The sequence below is a fragment of the Heptranchias perlo genome, chromosome 23 (genome assembly GCF_035084215.1).
Source record: "Heptranchias perlo isolate sHepPer1 chromosome 23, sHepPer1.hap1, whole genome shotgun sequence".
Lineage (NCBI taxonomy): Eukaryota > Metazoa > Chordata > Chondrichthyes > Hexanchiformes > Hexanchidae > Heptranchias > Heptranchias perlo.
The window spans coordinates 10,753,564-10,779,855 of NC_090347.1; the positions used below are offsets into that span (position 1 = coordinate 10,753,564).

Consider the following 26,292-nt stretch of genomic DNA (forward strand, 5'->3'; position numbering starts at 1 on the left):
TGTGTCTACTCTTCCCTCTCACTGTGCTGTGTCTACTCTTCTCTCTCACCGTGCTGTGTCTACTCTTCTCTCTCACCGTGCTGTGTCTACACTTCTCTCTCACCGTGCTGTGTCTACTCTTCTCTCTCACCGTGCTGTGTCTCCTCTTCTCTCTCACTGTGCTGTGTCTACTCTTCCCTCTCACTGTGCTGTGTCTACTCTTCTCTCTCACTGTGCTGTGTCTACTCTTCCCTCTCACTGTGCTGTGTCTACTCTTCTCTCTCACTGTGCTGTGTCTACTCTTCCCTCTCACTGTGCTGTGTCTACTCTTCTCTCTCACTGTGCTGTGTCTACTCTTCTCTCTCACCGTGCTGTGTCTACTCTTCTCTCTCACTGTGCTGTGCCTATACATCCCTCTCACCGTGCTGTGGCTACTCTTCTCTCTCACTGTGCTGTGTCTACTCTTCCCTCTCACTGTGCTGTGTCTACTCTTCCCTCTCACCGTGCTGTGTCTACTCTTCTCTCTCACTGTGCTGTGTCTATACATCCCTCTCACTGTGCTGTGTCTACTCTTCCCTCTCACTGTGCTGTGTCTATTCTTCCCTCTCACCGTGCTGTGTCTACTCTTCTCTCTCACTGTGCTGTGTCTACACTTCTCTCTCACCGTGCTGTGTCTACTCTTCTCTCTCACCGTGCTGTGTCCACTCTTCCCTCTCACTGTGCTGTGTCTACTCTTCTCTCTCACTGTGCTGTGTCTACTCTTCCCTCTCACTGTGCTGTGTCTACTCTTCTCTCTCACTGTGCTGTGTCTACTCTTCCCTCTCACTGTGCTGTGTCTACTCTTCTCTCTCACCGTGCTGTGTCTACTCTTCTCTCTCACCGTGCTGTGTCTACACTTCTCTCTCACCGTGCTGTGTCTACTCTTCTCTCTCACCGTGCTGTGTCTCCTCTTCTCTCTCACTGTGCTGTGTCTACTCTTCCCTCTCACTGTGCTGTGTCTACTCTTCTCTCTCACTGTGCTGTGTCTACTCTTCCCTCTCACTGTGCTGTGTCTATACATCCCTCTCACTGTGCTGTGTCTACTCTTCCCTCTCACTGTGCTGTGTCTACTCTTCCCTCTCACTGTGCTGTGTCTACTCTTCTCTCTCACTGTGCTGTGTCTACTCTTCCCTCTCACTGTGCTGTGTCTATACTTCTCTCTCACTGTGCTGTGTCTACTCTTCTCTCTCACTGTGCTGTGTCTACTCTTCTCTCTCACTGTGCTGTGTCTACTCTTCTCTCTCACTGTGCTGTGCCTATACATCTCTCTCACTGTGCTGTGTCTACTCTTCTCTCTCACTGTGCTGTGCCTATACATCCCTCTCAATATACTGTGTTCATATTTTCTTCTCACCTTGCTATGTTTCAACTTCCCTCTCCCTATACCAGGTATCTCTCAATTTTGAGTCTGAGCTTCTTTCTCATCATTAGATGTTTACACTTCTTTCTCACCATATTGTGTCACCGAACTAGCTGTGCTATGTGTCATTTATCTCTCAGCGTGGCAGGTCAACACTTCTGTGTCACCATGATGGTTGCTATGTGTAACCATGTATTTCCATTTTGCTAGAAATCTTTCCATAGGAAATTTTCTCATTACTTTTAGAATGACAGTAAGATGTAGTAACCAGAGGAAGTTTTCTCCTCACAGTTCTACACTGCTGTTTCACTCTCACTGTGTTACACTGCCGTTTCACTCTCACTGTGTTACACTGCTGTTTCACTCTCACTGTGTTACACTGCTGTTTCACTCTCACTGTATTACACTGCTGTTTCATTCTCACTGTATTACACTGCTGTTTCACTCTCACTGTGTTACACTGCTGTTTCACTCTCACTGTGTTACACTGCTGTTTCACTCTCACTGTGTTACACTAACGTTTCACTCTCACTGTGTTACACTGCTGTTTCACTCTCACTGTGTTACACTGACGTTTCACTCTCACTGTATTACACTGATGTTTCACTCTCACTGTGTTAACACCAATGTTTCACTCTCACAGTTCTACACCAATGTTTCACTCTCACAGTTCTACACCAATGTTTCACTCTCACAGTTCTACACCAATGTTTCACTCTCACTGTGTTACACTGCTGTTTCATTCTCACTGTATTACACTGACGTTTCACTCTCACTGTGTTACACTGCTGTTTCACTCTCACTGTGTTAACACCAATGTTTCACTCTCACAGTTCTACACCAATGTTTCACTCTCACAGTTCCACACCAATGTTTCACTCTCACTGTGTTACACTGCTGTTTCATTCTCACTGTGTTACACTGACGTTTCACTCTCACTGTGTTACACTGCTGTTTCACTCTCACTGTGTTAACACCAATGTTTCACTCTCACTGTATTACACTGCTGTTTCACTCTCACTGTGTTACACTGCTGTTTCACTCTCACTGTGTTAACACCAATGTTTCACTCTCACAGTTCTACACCAATGTTTCACTCTCACTGTATTACACTGCTGTTTCACTCTCACTGTATTACACTGCTGTTTCACTCTCACTGTGTTACACTGCTGTTTCACTCTCACTGTGTTAACACCAATGTTTCACGCTCACAGTTCTACACCAATGTTTCACTCTCACTGTGTTACACTGCTGTTTCACTCTCACTGTATTACACTGCTGTTTCACTCTCACTGTGTTACACTGCTGTTTCACTCTCACTGTATTACACTGCTGTTTCACTCTCACTGTGTTACACTGCTGTTTCACTCTCACTGTGTTACACTGCTGTTTCACTCTCACTGTATTACACTGCTGTTTCATTCTCACTGTATTACACTGCTGTTTCATTCTCACTGTGTTACACTGCTGTTTCACTCTCACTGTATTACACTGCTGTTTCATTCTCACTGTGTTACACTGCTGTTTCACTCTCACTGTATTACACTGCTGTTTCACTCTCACTGTATTACACTGCTGTTTCATTTTCACTGTATTACACTGCTGTTTCATTCTCACTGTATTACACTGCTGTTTCATTCTCACTGTATTACACTGCTGTTTCATTCTCACTGTGTTACACTGCTGTTTCACTCTCACTGTATTACACTGCTGTTTCACTCTCACTGTATTACACTGCTGTTTCACTCTCACTGTATTACACTGCTGTTTCACTCTCACTGTATTACACTGCTGTTTCATTCTCACTGTGTTACACTGCTGTTTCACTCTCACTGTATTACACTGCTGCTTCACTCTCACTGTATTACACTGCTGCTTCACTCTCACTGTATTACACTGCTGTTTCACTTTCACTGTATTACACTGCTGTTTCACTCTCACTGTGTTACACTGCTGTTTCACTCTCACTGTGTTACACTGCTGTTTCACTCTCACTGTATTACACTGCTGTTTCACTCTCACTGTGTTACACTGCTGTTTCACTCTCACTGTGTTACACTGCTGTTTCACTCTCACTGTGTTACACTGATGTTTCACTCTCACTGTGTTACACCAATGTTTCACTCTCGCTGTGTTACACTGATGTTTCACTCTCACTGTGTTACACCAATGTTTCACTCTCACAGTTCTACACCAATGTTTCACTCTCGCTGTGTTACACTGATGTTTCACTCTCACTGTGTTACACTGCTGTTTCACTGTGTTACACTGACGTTTCACTCTCACTGTGTTACACTGCTGTTTGACTGTGTTACACTGACGTTTCACTCTCACTGTGTTACACTGATGTTGCACTCTTAGGTTCTGTGTCAATACTTCTCAGCAGAACAGGTGAATTTGAGTGAAGAACACTGGAGATTTAGCTGTTTGTTTCTTCAAGCAGTATCCTTTCTGAATTACATCCTAAAAGAATACAAGAAGCTCAATTGTTTGCCAGTTATATTAGGCAGAGTCATAAGCCTTGATCTTAATTTGGGGCGGGAATTGTGGGATGTGGCGGCCGAAATGGGCAAGAGATTTTAACTCCTGGGCCTCATTTACATGACCCAACACTGACTCCCGCCCAGCGCAGGAGTCAAAATCTGTGTGTGGTTCGGCCGCTGCTGGGGGTTCACAGTAACAGTCCCCTGGTAAGTTAAGTAAACATTTGTGGGGGGGGGGGGGGGGGGCGGGGGTTACAAAGTTTGTGATCGGGGAGGGAGGCGAGGGGGCGAAAGCCTGAGGCTGGGGAGTCCCAAGGTATATTTGTGGGACCAGCAGGAGCACTCCTGCTCCTCCTCACCCACGAGGAACCTTTAAAATAAAATAAAAATATGACCTATCTGGGCCTGCAGTGTCCCGGATCCTTGCTACCGACAGCTTTTGCTGGCCGGTTCGAGACTGGGCCTTAGGCAAGCCTGTGGTTAAAATACCGTGTCAGTTAATGATTTCTTTCAATGAAACCAGGCCTCCCACTGCTCTGAATTCAGGCAAGTAAAAATTATGGGTGGAGTGGAAACTCTCTTCCTATCCAGCTTAGCCCCTCCGCCCGCACTGTTCCATCCGGGCTAAGGGGGAGGGTTAAAACGACCCTAAATTGTAGGTACTTATTTTGTATTCTCTTTAATCCACTGTTATGTTTTTTCAGAATTATGCAATAAATTGTATCTGAATATGTTGACAATGTGTAATGATGGCTTTGAGACTGACTATAGGCTGACAAAGCTTATTGATAGTTCAGAAATGTAGGCCTCCATATTTACGGGGAGGCCAGGAGGGAGCGGGGGAGGCTGTCAGCGGCCGGGATACCCGGAGATACCGGGAAGGCGGAGGTCCCGCCTCATTAGAATCGGATTGCGGGTGGAGAGACATCGGATCGTGGGGGAGGGGGGAAGACCGCAGGGGAGGGGAGAGATCGGATGGCGGGGGGGGGGGTGGGGGGGGGGGGGGGGAGAGATTGCGGGAAGGAGAGAGATCGGATCACTGGGGGGAGGGACAATTGGATTGCATGGAGGCGAGAGATATTGCTGGCGGTGGGGGGGGGGGATGTCGGAAGATCAATGCAGGTTTGCTTGAGGGCCGGAGGGAAAGCATTCCTGCTCCTCCTGGCCCACAAGCAGTGCTGGAAAAGCACTTGCCCGCTGGATCCAGCAATTCTCGGCTCCCTTTAGCAGCCGGGTTTTGGGAAACCCGTGCCGGAGGCATTAAATGTAAATCGCTAAACAAAATCTGACGCACAGAGCCTCATTAACATATTATAATTACCGACCCGCCACTCCAGAGCGGGTAACTCCGCCGAACCCCAACCCGCCCTGGTTAAACCGGAAGTAGGGACGGTCGCAGTGGGTTGGAGGTCGGGGTTCCCATTTTTAACAATTTAACCCCCGTCCGTCCTGGGGGGTTAAAATGCCCCCTGTAATGTTCCTCATGAGGTGAGCATATGGTTGTGAGATAGATGACTGATTGTTTACAACTCGGCTTTAGGGACATATGTCTTCACTTAACATGCTACGCCTACAATCCAACTTGGAAGATTCTGCACAGGGAGACCTATTTAATGTTAAAAAAAACGCACAACAAGTTGGAATATGCTGATGTTGAAAAATTAAAAGTTAAATTGAGCTTTCAGTGTTTAGGTTAAATTTTAATTAAAAGAAAATACATGATGAGGCCCACACTCAAATTCACTGTTCGGGCCTCCAGAATCTGGAGATCAAAATACTGTTGAGGCACCGTTGGTAGCTGCCGGGTAAATGGAGTTGAGGTACAGATCAAATTGAAAGGCGGAACAGGCTCGAGGGGCTGAATGGTCTCCTCCTACTCCTAATGTTCCTATATTCCCGTGTTCCGTGCCTGAATCGTTAGTAAAGATTGCGGGGCGAGAACGCGGCACGAGTTTGTTACCCGCCCCCCCCCCCTCCGATCTTAACCCCCCCCTCCTCACCACCTTAACCCTCCTCCTGCCTCCTGCACCATTCCCACCGAGCGGGGGCGTGGGGAAGGGGCTGAAATCTATCCCTGTATTTTATGATAAGCGATTTGAGACAATGCAATATCACTGTAATTACTTTCTGCTCATTTAAGACAACATCTGTTGATGTGCCTGTAAATTCCATTCCTGTAAGACGGAGGGAGCTCATTTTCATAGTAATTGACTCGGCTTTCTGTTGAAAGGTAGCAGAAGCGTTTCACAGTCCACAGTGAATTGGGCTACTTATGTGGTTGATGTGTTGGTTAATGGCTGCTTCATGACCTTTTTGCTTCGGAATAACTCACACATTTGCTTTCAAAGGTCCAGTCCTGCATTTTGGAGAGCTTGTGAGCAGCAACTGAACCTGGATCAGCGCCAATAGCTTGTTCTGCGTTTTTGTACCATTCAACAAAAGGTTATTCGTATTATAGGGGGAAGATTTCTCCTGTGCACATGTTCATAAAGAATGGGGTCTCAATTTTGTTACACACTAAGTAAATCTTCACTGATACTCATTAGTATATCAGCTTTTAAAAGTGCTTACGAAAGAATTTATTTCAAAGATCTTTGTAATGTCTTAAGTCCATCAGGTTGAACCCAGTCTTTTTGTACTGGTACGTGTACAAAATGTATGATATTGTTGCATGAAATAGGCTAAAAATGTCAAATAAAGAACCCTATTTTTAATCAGGCAAGCCTGTTACAGGAATCCGTATGAAGAAATTATGAGCCAATTGCAATGGAAGTTTGCTAATATCAAGAATTGGTTTTCACTGTCCCTTTAAAATTCCGATCAGTTTGTGGAGGGAAATATCTTTCCTGCATCAGGTATTGTAAGATCTCATAAAAAAGATTCAGAGTCCGGTGGTATGGTAATTTTAGGTGAACTTTATTACAGTACTTCAGTCATGGTGGCCAACAACGAACTAACAAAGAAAAGTTTTCTAGAACAAAAGTTCAGTAGAGAATACAGTATTCGCTATACAGTTCACATACCATTGGCTTACCGACGTCAGGTGATCTGCATTATCATGCTGTGATTGGTCCCCTGGGTTTAGTTATGAGATCTTACAGGTATGTCCTGTCCACAAAAAGCAGGACAAATCCAATCCGCCCCATCAGTCTACTCTCAATCATCAGCAAAGTGATGGGCAGTATCATCGACAGTGCTATCAAGCGACACTTACTCACCAATAACCTGCTCGCCAATGTTCAGTTTGGGTTCTGCCAGGACCTCTTGGCTCCAGACCTCTTTACAGCCTTGATCCAAACATGGGACAAAAGAGCTGAATTCCAGAGGTGAGGTGAGAGTGACTGCCCTTGACATCAAGGCAGCTTTTGACCGAGTATGGCACCAAGGAGCCCTAGTAAAATTGAGGTCAATGGGAATCAGGGGGAAAACTCTCCAGTGGCTGGAGTCATAACTAGCACAAAGGAAGATGGTAGTGGTTGTTGGAGGCCAATCATCTCAGCCCCAGGACATTACTGCAGGAGTTCCTCAGGGCAGTGTCCGAGGCCCAACCATCTTCAGCTGCTTCATCAATGACCTTCCCTCCATCATAAGGTCAGAAATGGGGATGTTCGCTGATGATTGCACAGTGTTCAGTTCCATTCACAACCCCTCAGATAATGAGGCAGTCCGTGCCCACATGCAGCAAGACCTGGACAACATCCAGGCTTGGGCTGATAAGTGGCAAGTAACATTCGTGCCAGACAAGTGCCAGGCAATGACCATCTCCAACAAGAGAGAGTCTAACCACCTCCCCTTGACATTCAACAGCGTTACCATCGCCAAATCCCTCACTATCCACATCCTGGGGTCACCACTGACCAGAAACTTAACTGGACCAGTCACATAAATACTGTGGCTACAAGAGCAGGTCAGAGGCTGGGTATTCTGTGGCGAGTGACTCACCTCCTGACTCCCCACAGCCTTTCCACCATCTACAAGGCACAAGTCAAGAGTGTGATGGAATACTCTCCACTTGCCTGGATGAGTGCAGCTCCAACAACACTCAAGAAGCTCGACACCATCCAGGACAAAGTAGCCCGCTTGACTGGCACCCCATCCACCACCCTAAACATTCACTCACTTCACCATCGGTACACCATGGCTGCAGTGTGTACCATCTACAGGATGCACTGCAGCAACTCGCCAAGGCTTCTTCGACAGCACCTCCCAAACCCGCGACCTCTACCTCTTAGAAGGACAAGGGCAGCAGGCACACGGGAACAACACCACCTGCACGTTCCCCTCCAAGTCACACACCATCCTGACTTGGAAATATATCACCATTCCTTCATCAACACTGGGTCAAAATCCTGGAACTCCCTACCTAACAACACTGTGGGAGAACCTTCACCACACAGACTGCCGCGGTTCAAGAAGGCGGCTCACCACCACCTTCTCAAGGGCAATTAGGGATGGGTAATAAATGCTGGCCTTGCCAGCGACACTCACATCCCATGAACGAGTTAAAAAAAAATTACACTTGTCAAAAGAAACGCTTTTCACTGTTGCTAATTGATCTCAGAACTGACAGGTGGGGAGAAACCAGCTCCTAAATCTTGCACTTTCATAGAGCCCTGGTCTTCATGACAAATTGTTTTTTCCCGTTTGTTTATGAACATGCGATGCAGCAATGTAAACCTTGTTGAAATGCACAACTATGTTACTTGCATGTGTCTAAACCCCAAAGTGTCACTCTCAGCTTTTCCCCCTCCCCCACAAAGTACCACTCCCAGTCTCACCCCCACCTTATCTCTCCCCTTCATTGCCATCCATTTCCCTCTCCCCCATCTTTCCCCCTACCCTATCCCCTCCATTGCCATTTGTTGCCCTTTCTCTTACCCCTTCCCTTCCCTCTCCCCTCAATGCCACTCCCACCTGAGTACTGCTTTTGCATACTGTAGATGGGAAGTCCTGGGGGATTACCTCAGTTAGCAATAGGAGTCTCGTAGGAGCAGCACTGAGGAGAGAGAGGTCCAGTATGTGCTGATTTTTGTTAGCACACACTGACATATGGACCGGGATTCCAAAACACTGATGGTTGGCACGTATGAATACATTAGTGTGTTTGTATGCTAATACTGAATTATATATTTTGCAATAAATTATGGGTCGAGAAACCTGCACAGTAATAACATGGTATCTGAACAAGAATATAAATAATTTTTAATAAACATTCCAGTTTTGTTTGCATGAACAGAACCTATTCACAAATTTCATTTTATTCAGCTAACTCCCAATAGTGGGAAATTCTTTGCCACTGAATCAACTCTCAGGGGACAGGTCATCAGGTACAAGCATGATTGAGTCCTTAGGAAAATGCCAGGACGCCTGGACCTCTAGGCTGTAAAAACGAATGATAAAAACCTGTGGTGGAATAACCCAGAGGGTAACATTTGTGGAACTCTGTCCGGGGAAATTTAATTTATTTTCAGATGTATTAATCATTCCTCACAATTCACTTTTCTTGTTACCCTAATTATTGTGGAGATTTTAAAACTCACATTTTAACTTCCAAATACTGACTGTCCTTTCCTGCTCCCTAAATGAGCATCCATATCCAATATCAATAAAATGACCTTTTCTTGTCATTATGGTTTTGCCATACATGTTCTTGTTCACTCTCACCAAGGTCTACACAGGGGTTTATATCTTCCAGTTACCACCATTGCTGAGGCCTCAAAATTTCTTACTGAACTTAGTGTAATTGGTAAAAAAAAAACACTGAAAACCATACTTATAATTGCCCCATTAGAATTAATAATGGAGAGCTGCCAGATTCTGGGTAACTGATACCTACATATAAATGTTACAACTTCCGAGAAATCTGTTCTGTTGTTATTCTGCTGCTCAGACTCACCTGAGAAGTACAATCAGTTTATGAAAAGATTCCTTCCAGATATAAGGCATGATCAATCTTACTTTTGTGGTCGTGTTTGGTAATTGATAATATTATAATTTAATTATAATTTAAAATAAATCTGCTCATATCAAATCATTGCTTTAAATGTGTGTGGAATTCAATTGAGAAAATATGCAACAATACTTATCTAAATAAATTACCAGTGATAGCATCTGGAGCTTTATCCATTCATTTGGTATCACACAATAATGTAAGCCCAAACAATGAATTTCCTAATTCACAGTATTCACTGAGTGAAATGTGAAATTATTACCGTGACTTGTTTGTTGTAAGAAATGCTACTGCAACCATGAATAGACTGATGTAAGGACTCTTACAACACCAGGTTATAGTCCAACAATTTTATTTTAAAATCACAAGCTTTCGGAGATAATCTCCGAAAGCTTGTGATTTTAAAATAAAATTGTTGAACTATAACCTGGTGTTGTAAGATTCCTTACATTTGTCCACCCCAGTCCATCACCGGCATCTCCACATCATGAATAGACTGGGTTTGGTAATAAAGCCCCTTTAAGAAGTAAGGACTTTTTTGTTTATTAAATCTCATCAGATTGCAACAGTCATTCAGATGCACTGACAGTCTCTTCCATTTTCATAAGGTGTCTGGAACAGGCAGACATTACCAAATGTTCTTTACTTTGCAGGTGTTCTAAAGTGCTTCCTGACGAAGAACATGATTGAAGTGCACAATACCACATTCCCTGCCCCCTGGCAGGAGGGGACTGAATCAGACTCCGAGAGATCACAGTGTGTGCTGGGAGTCGTTCCAATCATTTACTACAGTATCCTGCTCTGTCTGGGTTTACCTGGTAAGTGCAAAAAAAAATCACCCTTTCAGATCAATCTGGTTGATACCGTTACTCTGGGACTTCTACCTCATTCATATTAATATTCTCAATTAATACAATTTAGAAATGTCACTTCTTAAATCACAGAGAGATAATGCAGTTGTTTCAACAATAACAACAACTTGCATTTATATAATGCCTGTAATGTTGAAAAATGTCCCTAGGTGCTTCACAGAGGCGTAATCAGACAAAAATGGACACCAAGACAAAGAAAGAGATATTAGGAGGGATGATTAAAAGCTTGGTCAAAGAGGTGGGTTTTAAGGAGGGCCTTAAAGGAGGAGAGGGAGGTGGACGGGCAGAGGGGTTTTGGGAGGGAATTCCAGAGCACAAGGCTGCCAATGGTGGGGCAAAGGGAGGAGGGGGGGGGGATACTTCGATGGCCAATCTCAGAGAAACAGAGGGGTAATGGTTGTAGGGCTGGAGGAGGTTAAAGAGATAGGGAGGGGCGAGGCCATGAATAGATTTAAACACAAGGATCAGAATTTTAAATTGGAGGCATTAGGGGACCGGAAGCCAATGTAGGTCAGCAAGGACAGGGGTGGATGGGTGAACGGGACTTGATGCAGGATAAGATATAGGCAACAGAGTTGTGAATGAACTAAAGTTTACAGAGGGTGGAGGATGGGAACAGGCCAGGAGAACATTGGAGTTGTTGAAGGATCAGCTGGTCTTTTCCTGCCCGTCATTTTCGTATGTTCACACGAGTCTGGAGGCGACAACAAGTAATCAGTAAATACTATCAACAATCCTTATTGCCCAGTCCAGCAGATCAATATTTATCACAATTGACACATCTCTACGGTTGTCAGGTGAGGCGGCAGCGATGGCACTGTAATTTGCCACAGCATTCCTGGGCTAGGGAAGAGCTTTCTGCTCCTGATGTCTATTCAACGACGATTGCTGGAAAATATGCACGTGTGGACATTGGGAGGGGACTGAATCAGGTTTGACTGTGATGTCCCCATTGTTGAATGGCCTCACCCTTTAGGATCACATGTGATGAAGGACCAGTTGCATGAAGTACTGCAGGACTACCGTGAGCCCGTTCACACCATCAGGAGAGGAGGGGAGGAATTTGGAAAAGAAAAAAAAGTTCTACTTTGTGGACTTGCACTTTCTCATCACCACTTCATGAGGTGTTGTCAAGTGTTAGGAGCTGTGGTGTATTCCACACTTTGCCTGCTCTCCTTCCTTTGGAATTAGAAATGCTTAAAGGGAAGATAAAGCTAATAAAACAGGATGCAAAAATTATAAAAGAGTGAATTAAAAATTTTCCCTGAGTGCTCAGAAACGTTAGCTTTGCATCAGGGGAAAATATTGCGTTTTATCCACAATCATATATGTGCTTTATATACCAGAATCTTCATTATTTGGTAGTGAACGAGAGCACCCTACAGCCATGCAATCTCCTGTGAGAGGCTAAAAACAGAAAAAAAGTCCAGGGCCAATAAAGGAAAAACAAATCTGGAAAATTTTTCTCCGTCCCCCTCAAGCGATCGAAACCAGTCCAGGAAATCACATTGAACCAGTCCAGGAGATCACATTGAACCAGTCCAGGAGATCTCTCTCTCTCTCTAAGGGTCTTAAGTGAAATGAATTTAAATTGTCTTAACCCAATCCTAGCTGTGTGCCCAACTCTAAGACTTTACAACTATTGACCACTGGTGCCAGGTAATAAGCTGAATATACTGTAAGAGGCACAAGTTCTTGATCTTGCAAAATCAGAAGATACTGCTCCCTATAGCATTTGGGTCACTATCTTCAATCATGTAATTTCTGTAATTTGCAGTATTCTGAGAGTGGAATTAGGAATGTGCTTTATAGTTAAACATGAAACCATCAAAATACATTAAGGAAACATCTATAATATGTTAAAGTTGCTATGTATGTCACACACTATTTGGGCATCACCATTCCGTAAAACACAGTCATGCCTGCAACTGTACAATTCTATCACTAATTGGAGCTTCATAAGCTGCAGATCCCCACACCCTATACGACAGTAACCCTAATACACAAGATCCCCACATCCTATACGGCAGTAACCCTAATACACAAGATCCCCACACCCTATACGGCAGTAACCCTAATACACAAGATCCCCATTCCTATACGGCAGTAACCCTAATACACAAGATCCCCACACCCTATACGGCAGTAACCCTAATACACAAGATCCCCATTCCTATACGGCAGTATCCCGAATACACAAGATCCCCTTTCCTATACAGCAGTATCCCTAAAGAACAAGATCCCCATTCCTATACGGCAGTATCCCCAATATACAAGATCCCCACACCCTATATGGCAGTATCCCTAAAGAACAAGATCCCCATTCCTATACGGCAGTATCCCTAAAGAACAAGATCCCCATTCCTATACGGCAGTATCCCCAATATACAAGATCCCCACACCCTATACACAGTATCCCTAAAGAACAAGATCCCCATTCCTATACGGCAGTATCCCGAATACACAAGATCCCCACACCCTATATGGCAGTATCCCTAATACACAAGATCCCCACACCCTATACGGCAGTAACCCTAATACACAAGATCCCCATTCCTATACGGCAGTAACCCTAATACACAAGATCCCCACACCCTATACGGCAGTAACCCTAATACACAAGATCCCCATTCCTATACGGCAGTATCCCGAATACACAAGATCCCCTTTCCTATACAGCAGTATCCCTAAAGAACAAGATCCCCATTCCTATACGGCAGTATCCCCAATATACAAGATCCCCACACCCTATATGGCAGTATCCCTAAAGAACAAGATCCCCATTCCTATACGGCAGTATCCCTAAAGAACAAGATCCCCATTCCTATACGGCAGTATCCCGAATACACAAGATCCCCACACCCTATATGGCAGTATCCCTAATACACAAGATCCACACACCCGATATGGCAGTATCCCTAATGAACAAGATCCCCACATCCTATACGGCAGTATCCCGAATACACAAGATCCCCACACCCTATACGGCAGTATCCCTAAAGAACAAGATCCCCATTCCTATACGGCAGTATCCCTAATACACAAGATCCCCATTCCTAAATGGCAGTATCCCTAATACACAAGATCCCCATTCCTAAATGGCAGTATCCCTAATATACAAGATCCCCTTTCCTATACAGCAGTATCCCTAATACACAAGATCCCCATTCCTATACAGCAGTATCCCTAATACACAAGATCCCCTTTCCTATACAGCAGTATCCCTAATACACAAGATCCCCATTCCTAAATGGCAGTATCCCTAATACACAAGATCCCCATTCCTAAATGGCAGTATCCCTAATATACAAGATCCCCTTTCCTATACAGCAGTATCCCTAATACACAAGATCCCCTTTCCTATACAGCAGTATCCCTAATACACAAGATCCCCATTCCTAAATGGCAGTATCCCTAATACACAAGATCCCCATTCCTAAATGGCAGTATCCCTAATATACAAGATCCCCTTTCCTATACGGCAGTATCCCTAATACACAAGATCCCCATTCCTAAATGGCAGTATCCCTAATACACAAGATCCCCATTCCTAAATGGCAGTATCCCTAATATACAAGATCCCCTTTCCTATACGGCAGTATCCCTAATACACAAGATCCCCATTCCTAAATGGCAGTATCCCTAATATACAAGATCCCCTTTCCTATACGGCAGTATCCCTAATACACAAGATCCCCATTCCTAAATGGCAGTATCCCTAATATACAAGATCCCCTTTCCTATACGGCAGTATCCCTAATACACAAGATCCCCATTCCTAAATGGCAGTATCCCTAATATACAAGATCCCCTTTCCTATACGGCAGTATCCCTAATACACAAGATCCCCATTCCTATACGGCAGTATCCCTAATATACAAGATCCCCTTTCCTAAACAGCAGTATCCCTAATGAACAAGATCCTCACACCCTAAACAGCAGTATCCCTAATACACAAGATCCCCATTCCTATACGGCAGTATCCCTAACACACATGATTCCCACACCTATACGGCAGTATCCCTAATTAATAAGATCCCCACACCTATACAGCAGTAACCCTAATGCACAAGATCCCCATTTCTACATGGTAGTATCTCCAAAGCACTCTGAAGGAAGTTTGCTTTCTCCTGACCTTCCAAGGGCACAGCCATTGGAGATCCACTCGTAGGAATAGGAAGAGGTCATTTGGCCCAACAAGCCTGCACTGTTTTGATTGATCGTAACTCTACCGCTTCACCCTATTTATCTATCCATTCTTTCATCAGAAACACATCTAGTTGCCTTTTCAATCATAGTCCATAAAGGGAATTGAATATATACTTGAAAAGGAATAATTTCCAGGGCTATGGGGAAAGAGCAGGGGAATGGAACTAATTGGATAGCTCTTTCAAAGAGCTGGCACAGACACGATGGGCTGAATGGCCTCCTTCTGTGACATATGATTCTATGATTCTATTTGTTTTCATGGCTACCCCAGGTAACCTAATTACCTCTCTGTGTGAAGTAGTCCCTGCCTTAATGTCACATTAGGTAAAGTTGGATACTTTCAAGCTATAAAAAAAGATGCTTCAAAAAGATTAGTAGCCTCATTAAGTATAAGATTATTTCTACTGATCAGCAAGATGAGGACATAAATTTAAGACAATCACAAAAAGCAATAAATGGAAAACTATTAAAAAATTGCTTCACACGGTGGTGGTTAGAATGTGGAATTTTCTGCCACAAACCATTGTGGACTGAGTCCTAAATTCTTTTAAAAGGATATGGGATGGTTGTTTATAAAAGAGGAATGTTAAAGCATATGGACAGCAAGCAAAAGAGTGGGATCAGCTGGCTCACGTGGAGAAAAAAACACCAGCATAGCATGGTTGAGTGAAATGTCGTGTTTCTGCACTGTAGCATCCTACGATCCATATGAAGTGGATAAATGCTATGACCCTGGTAACAGTGATTCCGATTCAGAGCTTTGCCTAGTCTCTGTTGAAGGCTTAGAATACATCTCATTGTGGTTATAACCAAGTTTACATGGGGAAAAAGGAGTCCCGAGGCAAACCCCAGATGTATCTTAAATAGAAAGCAAGTCACCGCTGACATCCTGATATCCATTAGCCACATGCTGGTTACCGGGTAAAGTGCGTGAACAGGTAGGCGTGGATAAGTATCTGAGGGCTGGTTACATTTGCCAAGCACAGGTTGGGGGAGGGGGGGGTTCTCTTCCAAACAAGGGTGAATGACAGCACCTGAGTCTGGAAGTCCTGGTCTTTCTTTAGAATAAAATATCTGATTTCACTTAATGTGATATGAAGACAGAACTATTTCACACCAAGTGGATAACTGATGTATACGAAACATCATATATTGATCTGGTCATCTCATATCCGCACACAGGCACGATTCAGCAAGGGTCGCAGGATAGCGATCAGGTGCAGGAACCTGTTTGACTTTCATCCTGCCTAACTCAGGGGCACTGAGGCCAACTATAGCACTGGATGTAACCAGCTAACTTAGCAAGGACAACTCAATGAAGCCTTGACCTTCCTGGTCTGTGTGGCTCTGCTCCTGACTGGATAAACCACCTGAGCTGTGGAGGGAGGCCCCTGCAAATCAGATTGATAATTATAGGGTTTGTGTCTCATCGTTACCTATGGACCTGCAGCGTGCTTATTAAAAGCATCACACAAGTATGTCAAAACTCAGGCAAAGTTGTCCAGCACTGTCCCGGGTTCCTCTAAGGGGTAGTAGCATTAGTTTGTTGATGACTTTTTAAACTGGTAGACCTTAATGCAACACATAATTACCCGTGCTCACATATGCTAGAATATTACATTTGGTGCCTCTAAATCCAATTTATTTCAAGTGCTCCACTGAGCCAGTGGCAACACATGTGATGAAAGCCAAATCAATAGCTGGCTGAATATCAGCTATTTGAAATAGGTCACAGAAGATGTGAAGTAATAAAATAAATCAAGAGAGAAATCTCATTGCTATGATGGATGGATACAATAATGAATAGTTCCTTTTTAATTATTTTTTAATCGGGGTTTAAGAGCAATAGATATTAAGAGTTACTTATCAATAAACATTTTGTTGGCACAACTAGGGCTGACATTCATGCTCATCAAATCAGATTTGCACCTACAGCAAAGAGTCTTTGACACAATAGATGAATGTGAGGGTGTCCCATAGCATAATTGACCCAAAGGTCACATTATGTTCCAGGTTCTGACGTACACATTGGTACTTCCTGTTCTGACCCTATAACTAGACTTATATCTGCAGTCCACTAGCTGTACTAATGAGCTTGGAACAGAAGTTAACCAATTTGGTTATGTACTTTTATTCTTTTATATTTAAAAAAAACATTAGTGAGAAAGAATTTTGTGCTCATTAAAGTGACAAATTTTGCCAATTTTCTTCTGTGAACATGCACATTCTACAAGCTGGGTTGAGAAAGCTTATGTAAAACCTTTCTAGGAAACAGAAAAAGGAGACCTTCATTCCATCATCCTGAGCTGGAGTTGAGCTCAGTTTCCAGAGTTGGAGGGGTCGATTTTAAGCCCCGGGCGGGACTGGAGCCTAGCGAGTAGCTGTCCCGTTGGGGATTTTGACCACCGGGCTTCATTACGTTTGTGACATTGGCCGACTTCCCGACCAAAAACAGCAAACGTCAGGAGGCCACCCCCAGGGACCAGAGGGAACAATCTCCCTATTAAGTCCGACAAGGATCTTAGTCAGGGGAGGGGAAGGGAAGCCCAGGCAGGGAAGGCCCAAAGTTTCTTCATGGGGCCCTGCTCCTCCTGGCCCACAAGGAAACTTAAAAGCCACCACAGCTCCCCTGCTCAGGCCTCAGGTTAATATTGCAGTCAGGCCCCAATGACATCATCGGAGCCCAATCCGTATATTTTAAAGAAGGACCCCATCGGTTTATGCAGTTGTCCTTTCCGCCTGCAATTTAAAATTGGAGTAAGCCTGATTGGGGCAGTAAGCCAGTGGGTAAGCCTCCCGCTCCATTTTACCTGCCCCCCTGCTATGTTTCCGCTGGGTGTGGGGGGTTAAAATTCCCTCCGAAAATTCAGCACAGCAGCCCATATGCAGCCAGACCTCCATACCCCAGTGTTATTGATTAGAAAGGTTAAAGCAATACACGCCTCAATACCATGATATAGTTTTAAAACTGGGGAGCAGCACAGCACTGGTGATTGAAACTATCTCACAATATATTCACCAACAGGGTGCAATTGCCCCTTAAAAAATGCATGTGATTAAAAAAAATAGTATGTTCAAAGGGCCTTTTTGCAATGCAGAGAGAATATTAATCAGTTTCTGTCCTTCTGTAAATTTAAATTCAAATAGACAAAATCTTAACTCCAGATAAATTGGAATTTGGTTGGCGGTGTCTTAGTCAGTGTGGTCAATCAGGTTTTGCTGGTTGATCATCACTCTGGCATGCTTTCCTTCCTGCAGTACCAAAATCAGTCCGAGAAAAGGCTGTTAATGGGTTGAAATACCTTTTGAGCCTATATATATTACATCAGTGGCAGAAGAGTCAGTAACCAAAGTTCATAGATTTAAGGTGATCGGCAAAAGAGCCAGAGGTGACTTATATCTGCAGTCCACTAGCTGTACTAATGAGCTTGGAACAGAAGTTAACCAATTTGGTTATGTAGTTTTATTCTTTTATATTTAAAAAAAACATTTGTGAGAAAGAATTTTGTGCTCATTAAAGTGATCAAAATCCCTAACGGGCCAGCTACTCGCTAGGCTCCAGTCCCGCCCAGGGCTTATAATCGACCCCTCCAACTCTGGAAACTGAGCTCAACTCCTGGAATGTACTGCCTGAAAGGGTGGTGGAAGCAATAATAACTTTCAAAAAGGAACTGGATAAATACTTGAAGGGAAAAAATTTACAGGGCTATTGGGAAAGATCAAGGGAATAGGACTAATTGGATAGCTCTTTCAAAGAGCCGGCACAGGCACGATGGACCGAATGGCCTCCCCCTGTGCTGTACCTACTATGATATATGACATTTTCCTGTATATCTCGCTCCCTGTCTACCTCTTTCTTCTTCTCTCTCATTCATGCTATAACTGAAATGGAGTTCACATTGCCATCAATAAAAGAGTTCTGCTCAATATGTCTGTTGCTTGGGTGATTCTGGCCAGCATTCTTAAAGCACAAAAAATGACATTACAGTGTGACTGAGAGTCACCAGTGGATCTACAGACATTTCCATTTAAAACATTTAGGATTAAACGACCATTCATAAGGATTCACTACTTTAAATATCCATCAACTAAATTCAGGCCTATTGCCTCTGTCTTTAAACAACTCAGATGATATTTGCTCACATCTGCACTCTGGACCAATGGAACTTAGGACTAAAATAAACAGCAGATTTCTAAATGAACCTTACAGGACCACTGGTTAATGTTAAATATGAGGCAATATTCAGGGAGATGTTACTAACCTAACCCACTTAGAAGGGTGATAGCATTTCCAAAGAGGGGACCATTAATTGATTACACTGATTACAGACCACAACACACAGAAAAACAACCTCATCTTATTCTTAACAAATGAGTGGAGTATATCAAACTGCAGCTAATTTTAATCAGTCATATATTGGGAGGAATTATTTCCTGAGTGACCTCCACTTGTCTGGCGCTACATTTACTAGATGGTGAAGCCACATTGAGGTTTTTAAAGATCCACCGTTACCCCACAATTATATTTCCAATGAGGAGCCAAAGGTGCCTGGATTCAACTCTAACGGTAGTCACATTCTTTGCATCAGAAACTCAACTTTGGGACTGTGGGGTTTGTGTATTCATGTTACTGACCTCCATTCTTTATTCTCGAGTTCCCATCAATTACAGCGCCAGAAATCAGAGCCAAAGGGCAGTGGTCACTTGTGTCAATCACACACTGTCCATTCCTCAAACTCAGCTTCTGCTGCAAAATGTACAATATCTGCAGGGAGACGGTGAAAGGAGGTATAGTTCAAATAGATTTGGTTGTTTGATCCGACTTGTAAATTGGGAAGAAACATTTGTCACACGCTTGCTTTCCCTGATGAGAATATTCATTTTTATTTTTCAGTCATCCTATTATGCGGTCCCTATGGCTCAGTGGATAACTGCAGCATGTAATGAGCCACTGAGACATACAGGCTAGAAAGGCTCGGGTTAAGTCCACAGTCTGTGCTGTTGGCTGATTGCAGATAGGGCTGGGGCAGTACAGCTGACCTCAGTACCCCTGGCCTAGGAAAGGAAATCAGGCAATGTATCCATTCTTGATGGCTGTTTGAACATCAGTGGGGGGGGGGGGGGGGGGTTGTGCTTCACTGTGAAAGCCCCTACAGTCGACTAGCTTGCGAGCGCTCACTGTTAAGGCTCATACATGAAGAATGGCCATTTAGATGAGCTACTGGAAGGTTGTCAGCATCTGTAGAACTGTACCCGGGAAACAAAGGCAAAAAAAACAATCATTATAGCTCAGAATTGACAAATAACCTTTCATTAAACTAGCATATCTATATACTAGCCCATCTTCTGTGGCATTGGGGTCTGGAGCACGATTGTGATTTTAGCTATTAAGATGGAGCTGTGTTTAGCTTGACCTGACCCTGGGGGATGTGGTCTACACAGGGACATTCTGAGATTAATTAGAGGCTTGTGAATCCCTGGTTCCTACCCTTGGAGAGATACAAGGTTAATAAGGTCAGAAAAATCAGCAGGAAATAACTGACTTTCTTTCTCTTTTTTTAAAACCATTTTTGACAGTTGAAGTGTGACATCTGAAGTGTGACAGGAGAATACTAGATTTTTATACATATGTGTAAGGAAGTTCTACCCGTAATCAAACTCACAATAAACACAACTGCAAACAAAAGCCTGTCTAATGCCATTATCAACAACAACTTGCAATTATACAGTGCCTTTAACATAGTAAAACATCCCAAGGTGCTTCACAGAAGCGATTATCAAACAAAACTTGATACTGAGCCACATAAGGAGATATTAGGACAGGGGACCAAAAGCTTGTTCGAAGGGGTAGGTTTTAAGGAGCGTCTTAAAGGAGGAGAGAGAAGTAGAGAGGCGGAGAGGTTTAGGGAGGGAATTCCAGAGCTTAGGGCCTAGACGGCTGAAGGCACGGCAGTCAATGGAGGGCCGATGGAAATCAAGGATGCACAAGAGACCAGAATTGGAGGAAAGCAGAGTTCCTGATTTCTATAATAATTCACATTACTACAGATTATATGTTTTACAGGATGTAAGAAAGCATGGTGCCACTTGCAGCTTCATTAGCCTCCCATGTACACTTTATCACTTTATTTAAGAAGGAAAATATACAGATATTGTATTCACTTTTCACCAATGTTCACTAATCTATTTTTGCAGGGATAGGACTCCTCAGATCACCTCTACAAAGAGTACAATATTCCATTGGTAGCACTCTTAACCAACATTTTACAATTCTTTTATTCATACCTAACATTTTGCTTAAGTTAGTGAACAGAGGAAAGTAGTATGGTGTAAATATATACTGCATGTTTTAAGATATCCTGTTACTGTCACTATAAACTGTATATTTGCAAATACATTTATTACTTTACTTTCATAAGACACATCGATCTTTGCTACTAAGACCATCCTAGGTGGGGAGGTAGGGAGAATATGTTGTCTGTGGAGAGAAACAGGGCAGGATTTAATAGTGGAGACGTGAGGTTGGATAAATATTCTGGATATTTGCTCAACAGGCATTCATAAAGAACTTTCCCTCAGGAGGTGAAATGAATGGAATAAAATCCGTGATAGGATATACTGCATATGGATTGTGGAAGGAGCGGGTTTAAATGGGATGATGTACTTTTCTTATTTTGTGCTTTCTTATATTCTTGTATGTAATACAGTTGTATATTTCTAGCAAAAATTAAAAATTACTGTGCCAAATGAGATACAGTTAACAGGTGTGCATTGAAATTTATTTAAGAAACATGCAACATTCAGCATTTTGAATACGATAAAGTCACCTCCTTTCTTCCAACAGATACTTTGGACTTGTTTTGCAATTATGAGAATTCTTGTATTTAAACCTGTAACACCAAGACATTAACTACAAGGTAATTATTCTGAAGCTAGTAACTCACTCAAGCAGCTGTGCTTGGAAGAGTAGAATTAATCTTCAGCCAGACATTGACAATTGGACCGAGGAACATTTCCACCGTGGAGACATTTATCAGATGCTTAGTGACAGTCACTGACTGAATTAATTGCACACCTCAGCATAACAGATGCGGTAGATGACTTGAATGATACTGCTGCAGCTTATAAATTATGGAGGATGAACCCTAGAAAGGGCAGAAGATGAGTCCAAGAGAAGAAAAACGTATATTAGAAACAGTGAAGTTGGAAAGCAAGCTCAGTGAAGAATGAAAGGGAGGCCCCTATAAGTTTTAAATGAAAATGGCAATAGTTTGGCACTGAGCAATATGCAGTTAGTGAAGGTACAATCAGGTTAGGATGGACATGAATGGATGACAATTTCAGTTCGGAATTCTTTGCATGAATTTTTTTTTAGGAGACTGTTGTCCCTTGCAATTCCGCAAAGCTCTGCATTCTACTGAAGAATATCATGTAGCTGCCCGTGCTCCTCCAAAATTAGCTTCAAAATAATATAATACCATCACGTAACAATCCCACTGCATCACCTGCCCCATTGTGCCGCATGCAGAACCTAACTGTCGAGTTAAAATAGAGTTACTAACTGCAATTATTTTTTTCTTTCAGTAAATATCCTGAATGTAATTGTCCTCTCGCGCCTGGCCATCAAGACACAGAAATCCTCTTATTGCTACCTCCTGGCCCTCTCTGCTTCAGACATCCTCACTCAGTTTTTCATTATATTTGTCGGCTTCATATTGGAGACAGTCATTCTCCACCGAAAGATCCCCGCTACAATGGTGCACACTGTCAGCGTCCTGGAGTTTGCAGCCAATCACGCCTCCATCTGGATTACAGTGCCCATGACAATTGACCGTTATTATGCCCTTTGCCACCCTCTGAAATACCGCATGGTGTCATACCCTGAACGCACCCATAAAATAATAGCAACGGTCTTTGTAATGTCTTTAATCACAGCTGTCCCGTTTTACTGGTGGTCTGATCTTTGGCGAGTCAGTAACCCACCCACCGCTTTGGATCAAGTACTGATATGGATGCATTGCTTCATTATATACTTTATTCCATGCACGGTATTTTTGATTGTCAACTCAGTGATCATCTACAAACTCAAAAAGAAGAAAGCACTGACATGCCGTTCGGGAAAAACCACCGCTATTCTACTGGCAGTAACGACGGTCTTTGCTATCCTTTGGGCACCTCGGACCATAGTCATTATTTACCATCTGTATGTTTCATCCGTTAACAAGAACTGGAAGGTTCACCTGATGTTCGACTTGGCTAACATGCTGGCCCTGATGAGCACTGCGGTCAACTTTTTTCTGTACTGCTTCGTGAGCAAGCGATTTCGCTCTACGGTGAAGGAGGTCATCCAGTCATTTTGCAAAGAGTGAGGGACGTGCAACTCTCGTCATGTGATTCTGTCACACCTCTAATCCATCACCAAATTTAGGAAAATGACCTGTCTTGAAATTCAAGAACTTTACAAAAATGATATAAAGATACTTAAACCAACAAACGATGCTTTGGAATAACACTCATACCTTATTATTCGAACATGTCAAGTGAATGCTTTATTGCAATTGTTCTGACAAAAGGTCTTCGACCTGAAACGTTAACTCTGTTTCTTGCTCCACAGATGCTGCCTGACTTGCTGAACTTCTCCAGCATTTTCTGTTTTTATTGCCTTATTGCAAAGGTTGCATATTAATCAAAGTAAAAACAATTCTAACATATTTTAAATGAAAAATTTTGAAGTTTTAAGGTTGTTCAAACGCCATGCTCCTTGGAGAAGATAACAGTGGTGAGGTCGGAACAAGACGCAATTACAACTTTGACCTTTAGCTACCTTCTTTAACAAAGGAGGAGGGGAAGCCTGAAAGAACTTATTCATATCCATTTTACAGCTCATATTCAAATTGCGTGCAATCAATATTTTTCGGGATAGCTTTAAATAATGAAATAATTTAAATAATTCCAATCAATTTTAATGGTATGCAACTTATTAAAGTGCCAGTTAAAAAGTAATATTATACATTCACAAATGCGGATTCTTAAATAATTAAGAATAATGACAGCTCGTGGTTTAATAGCTTCCTGGAAAAATACAATGAAGGCTGAACTGACTGACTTTCAGCAATCAGACGAGCAGCAAAGTTCATAGATGCATTTAAGGGGAAGCTGGATAAACACATCAGGGAGAAAGGGATAGAAGGTTATGCTGATAAGGTTAGAGGAAGAGAGGTGGGAGGAGGCTCCTGTGGAGCACAAACACCAGCATAGGCCAGTTGGGCCGAACGGCCTGTTTCTGTGCTGTAAGTTCTATGTAATTCTATGTGATATCTCTTCCAGGGTCCTCTCTCCAAGTCAACAAAGATGATTAAAAGTCAAAAGTTATAAAGACTAATTGAACTCCTTTTCCTTGTTGTGTAATTCTTTATGGTTCCAAGCACTTATATGTTCAGTCAGCTATTTAAGGCTGTTCCGGGTCACCACTGGGGTTGGCATTCTTAATGCACTTAATGCAGGTGTGAACATGCCATGCAACTTGAAGCAGCAGTTTCCTCTGTGATTCGGAGCACAGCTGCTCATCTGCATGCACGAGCATGGTGAGTTTTGTTGCATCACGTGCCCTGCACATGCAGCGTGTGTTGTATTGATCCACAGCGGGTGGTCGAGGTGTTACAGTGGAGGTGAGGTACTGCTAATCCATGGGGAGACTACTACCTTGGGCAGGGCTCACTCCTGCGTGCATAGCTAACAGTGCCATAGGAACATAGGAACAGAAGTAGGCCATTCAGCCCCTTGAGTCTGTTCTATCATTCAATCAGATCATGGATAATCTGTATCTTAACTCGATCTACCCGCCTTAGTTCCATAACCCTTAGTACCCTTGCCTAACGCTGGGTGGCAGGCCCACATTTAATTTTAATGCTGCATTTACAATTAAAGCAGTTAGAATGCAGCTCTAGGAATGAGTATAAAGGGGGTTATAAATCAGTATAAATAGGCATTAAGGATATGTAATTTATCCATAAAGAGCCAAACACTCACAACCAATCAATTCTAGATCAGTAAAGAAGGTTTTCCACATGTGCAAGATAAATCAGGCACTTCCACTGTGTATTTCATAACAGATGTGGGGATCATTTTGATTGAACTAAAATTAATTTAAGTTTTTTTAAAAATTTTCTTTTTATGGGAAGCACATACAGACGTATTAGAGGACTTTTCATTATGTTGTGTGAATTGGTTCTCTCCAATGCTCACCAGCTGCCATCTGGAAATCCTCTAAGTTGAAAGTAAAATTCAAGGGGTCATCTTGTAACCAAGTACTATTTCTTTCATCATTGAGTCACGGATGCAGTTGGAATATTTAGTCCTGTGACTTCAAGTGAAGACAAAAATGTTCTTGTGAAATACAAAGCTGGCTGCTGGACAGAAAGCTGTTCTGCTTCAGGTCCATAATATCAGACAGCGAGTGTAAGACATCCGATTATGATAGATTTATGGCAGTAGTAGTTCTGGTCATGATACTGTCACACTGCATGCAACATTCTGTATCACACTGCAGTGCAACGGATTCTATGGGATGCAAAATGATGTCAAACTTATAAATAAGTATATCCACTATGGAGCAGGCTGCGAATAATTAAAGTCACTTCATTTGTGACAGTCAACCACTGCTAGTATTAGGTTGCACCCATCACTAACTCCATGGGCATATGAGGCCTATCCAGAGGTGAATACATTGATGGCAACAACTGTGCCATTTAGCTAATTAATGACATTGTATTAAAGACTGAGAGGCATAGTTTGAAATCCATTGCCACATCATCAAATGTTGCTAACAGATAGATAAGTGAGTCGTGGCTGCCAGAGTGCGGTGTGGATCACTGATTTTTTTAATATAGTGAATGCTTCTATTAAATAAGGGTCAGGTTCTGATGATAAATGCATCAGCTAGCACCAAGGAATACAGCTTAGGAAGGTCTCAATTTAGTCTGAGTTAGTTGAACTTGGCTGAGGTAGAAGAAGGAGTGCTACAATTGGCCTTAGTGTGCTGGGCTAGGGAGGGGAAAAATCAATCAGTGTTCCTGCTCCTAATTACTATCTAGCGAATCACGGAGGAAAATGCAAGAGCGTGGGTGTGGAACGAGGACAGGACCCCACCTACCCAATCGAATAACCTATGAACACTCACTCTCTAGGCCTAGATATCATAGTAGTATGGTACAGGACAGAAGGAGGCCATTCAGCCCATTGCGTCTCTACCAACTCTTGGAAAGAGCGATTCAATTAGTCCCACTCCCTTGCTCTTTCCCCATAGCCTTGTAATTTTATTCCCTTCAGGCATTTATCCAATTCCCTTTTGAAAATTACAATTGAATCTGTTTCCACTACCCTTTCAGGCAGTGCACATCA

General features: G+C 43.0%; 1 protein-coding gene and 1 long non-coding RNA gene across 2 annotated transcripts in view; one reads left to right on the top strand and one right to left on the bottom strand.

Annotated features, from left to right (window-relative positions):
* LOC137341085 (uncharacterized) overlaps positions 1-26,292 on the bottom strand; it is a 62,490-nt gene that overhangs the window by 8,192 nt on the left and 28,006 nt on the right. The window lies entirely within an intron of this gene.
* On the top strand, positions 10,494-25,767 carry gpr142 (G protein-coupled receptor 142). The gene is made up of 3 exons (XM_068004466.1): positions 10,494-10,629; positions 22,477-23,242; positions 25,731-25,767. Exons 1-3 carry the CDS (start codon positions 10,494-10,496, stop codon positions 25,765-25,767), a joined length of 939 nt encoding a protein of 312 aa, XP_067860567.1.

What these genes read in the sequence shown, in the direction of transcription:
- gpr142 (XM_068004466.1), top strand. Translation starts at nt 10,494, where the DNA reads ATGATTGAAGTGCACAATACCACATTCCCTGCCCCCTGGCAGGAGGGG. An exon ending in GCTCTGTCTGGGTTTACCTG is followed by an intron (nt 10,630 to 22,476) that starts GTAAGTGCAAAA and finishes TTTTTCTTTCAG; the next exon opens with TAAATATCCTGAATGTAATT. An exon ending in ACGGTGAAGGAGGTCATCCA is followed by an intron (nt 23,243 to 25,730) that starts GTCATTTTGCAA and finishes CAGATAGATAAG; the next exon opens with TGAGTCGTGGCTGCCAGAGT.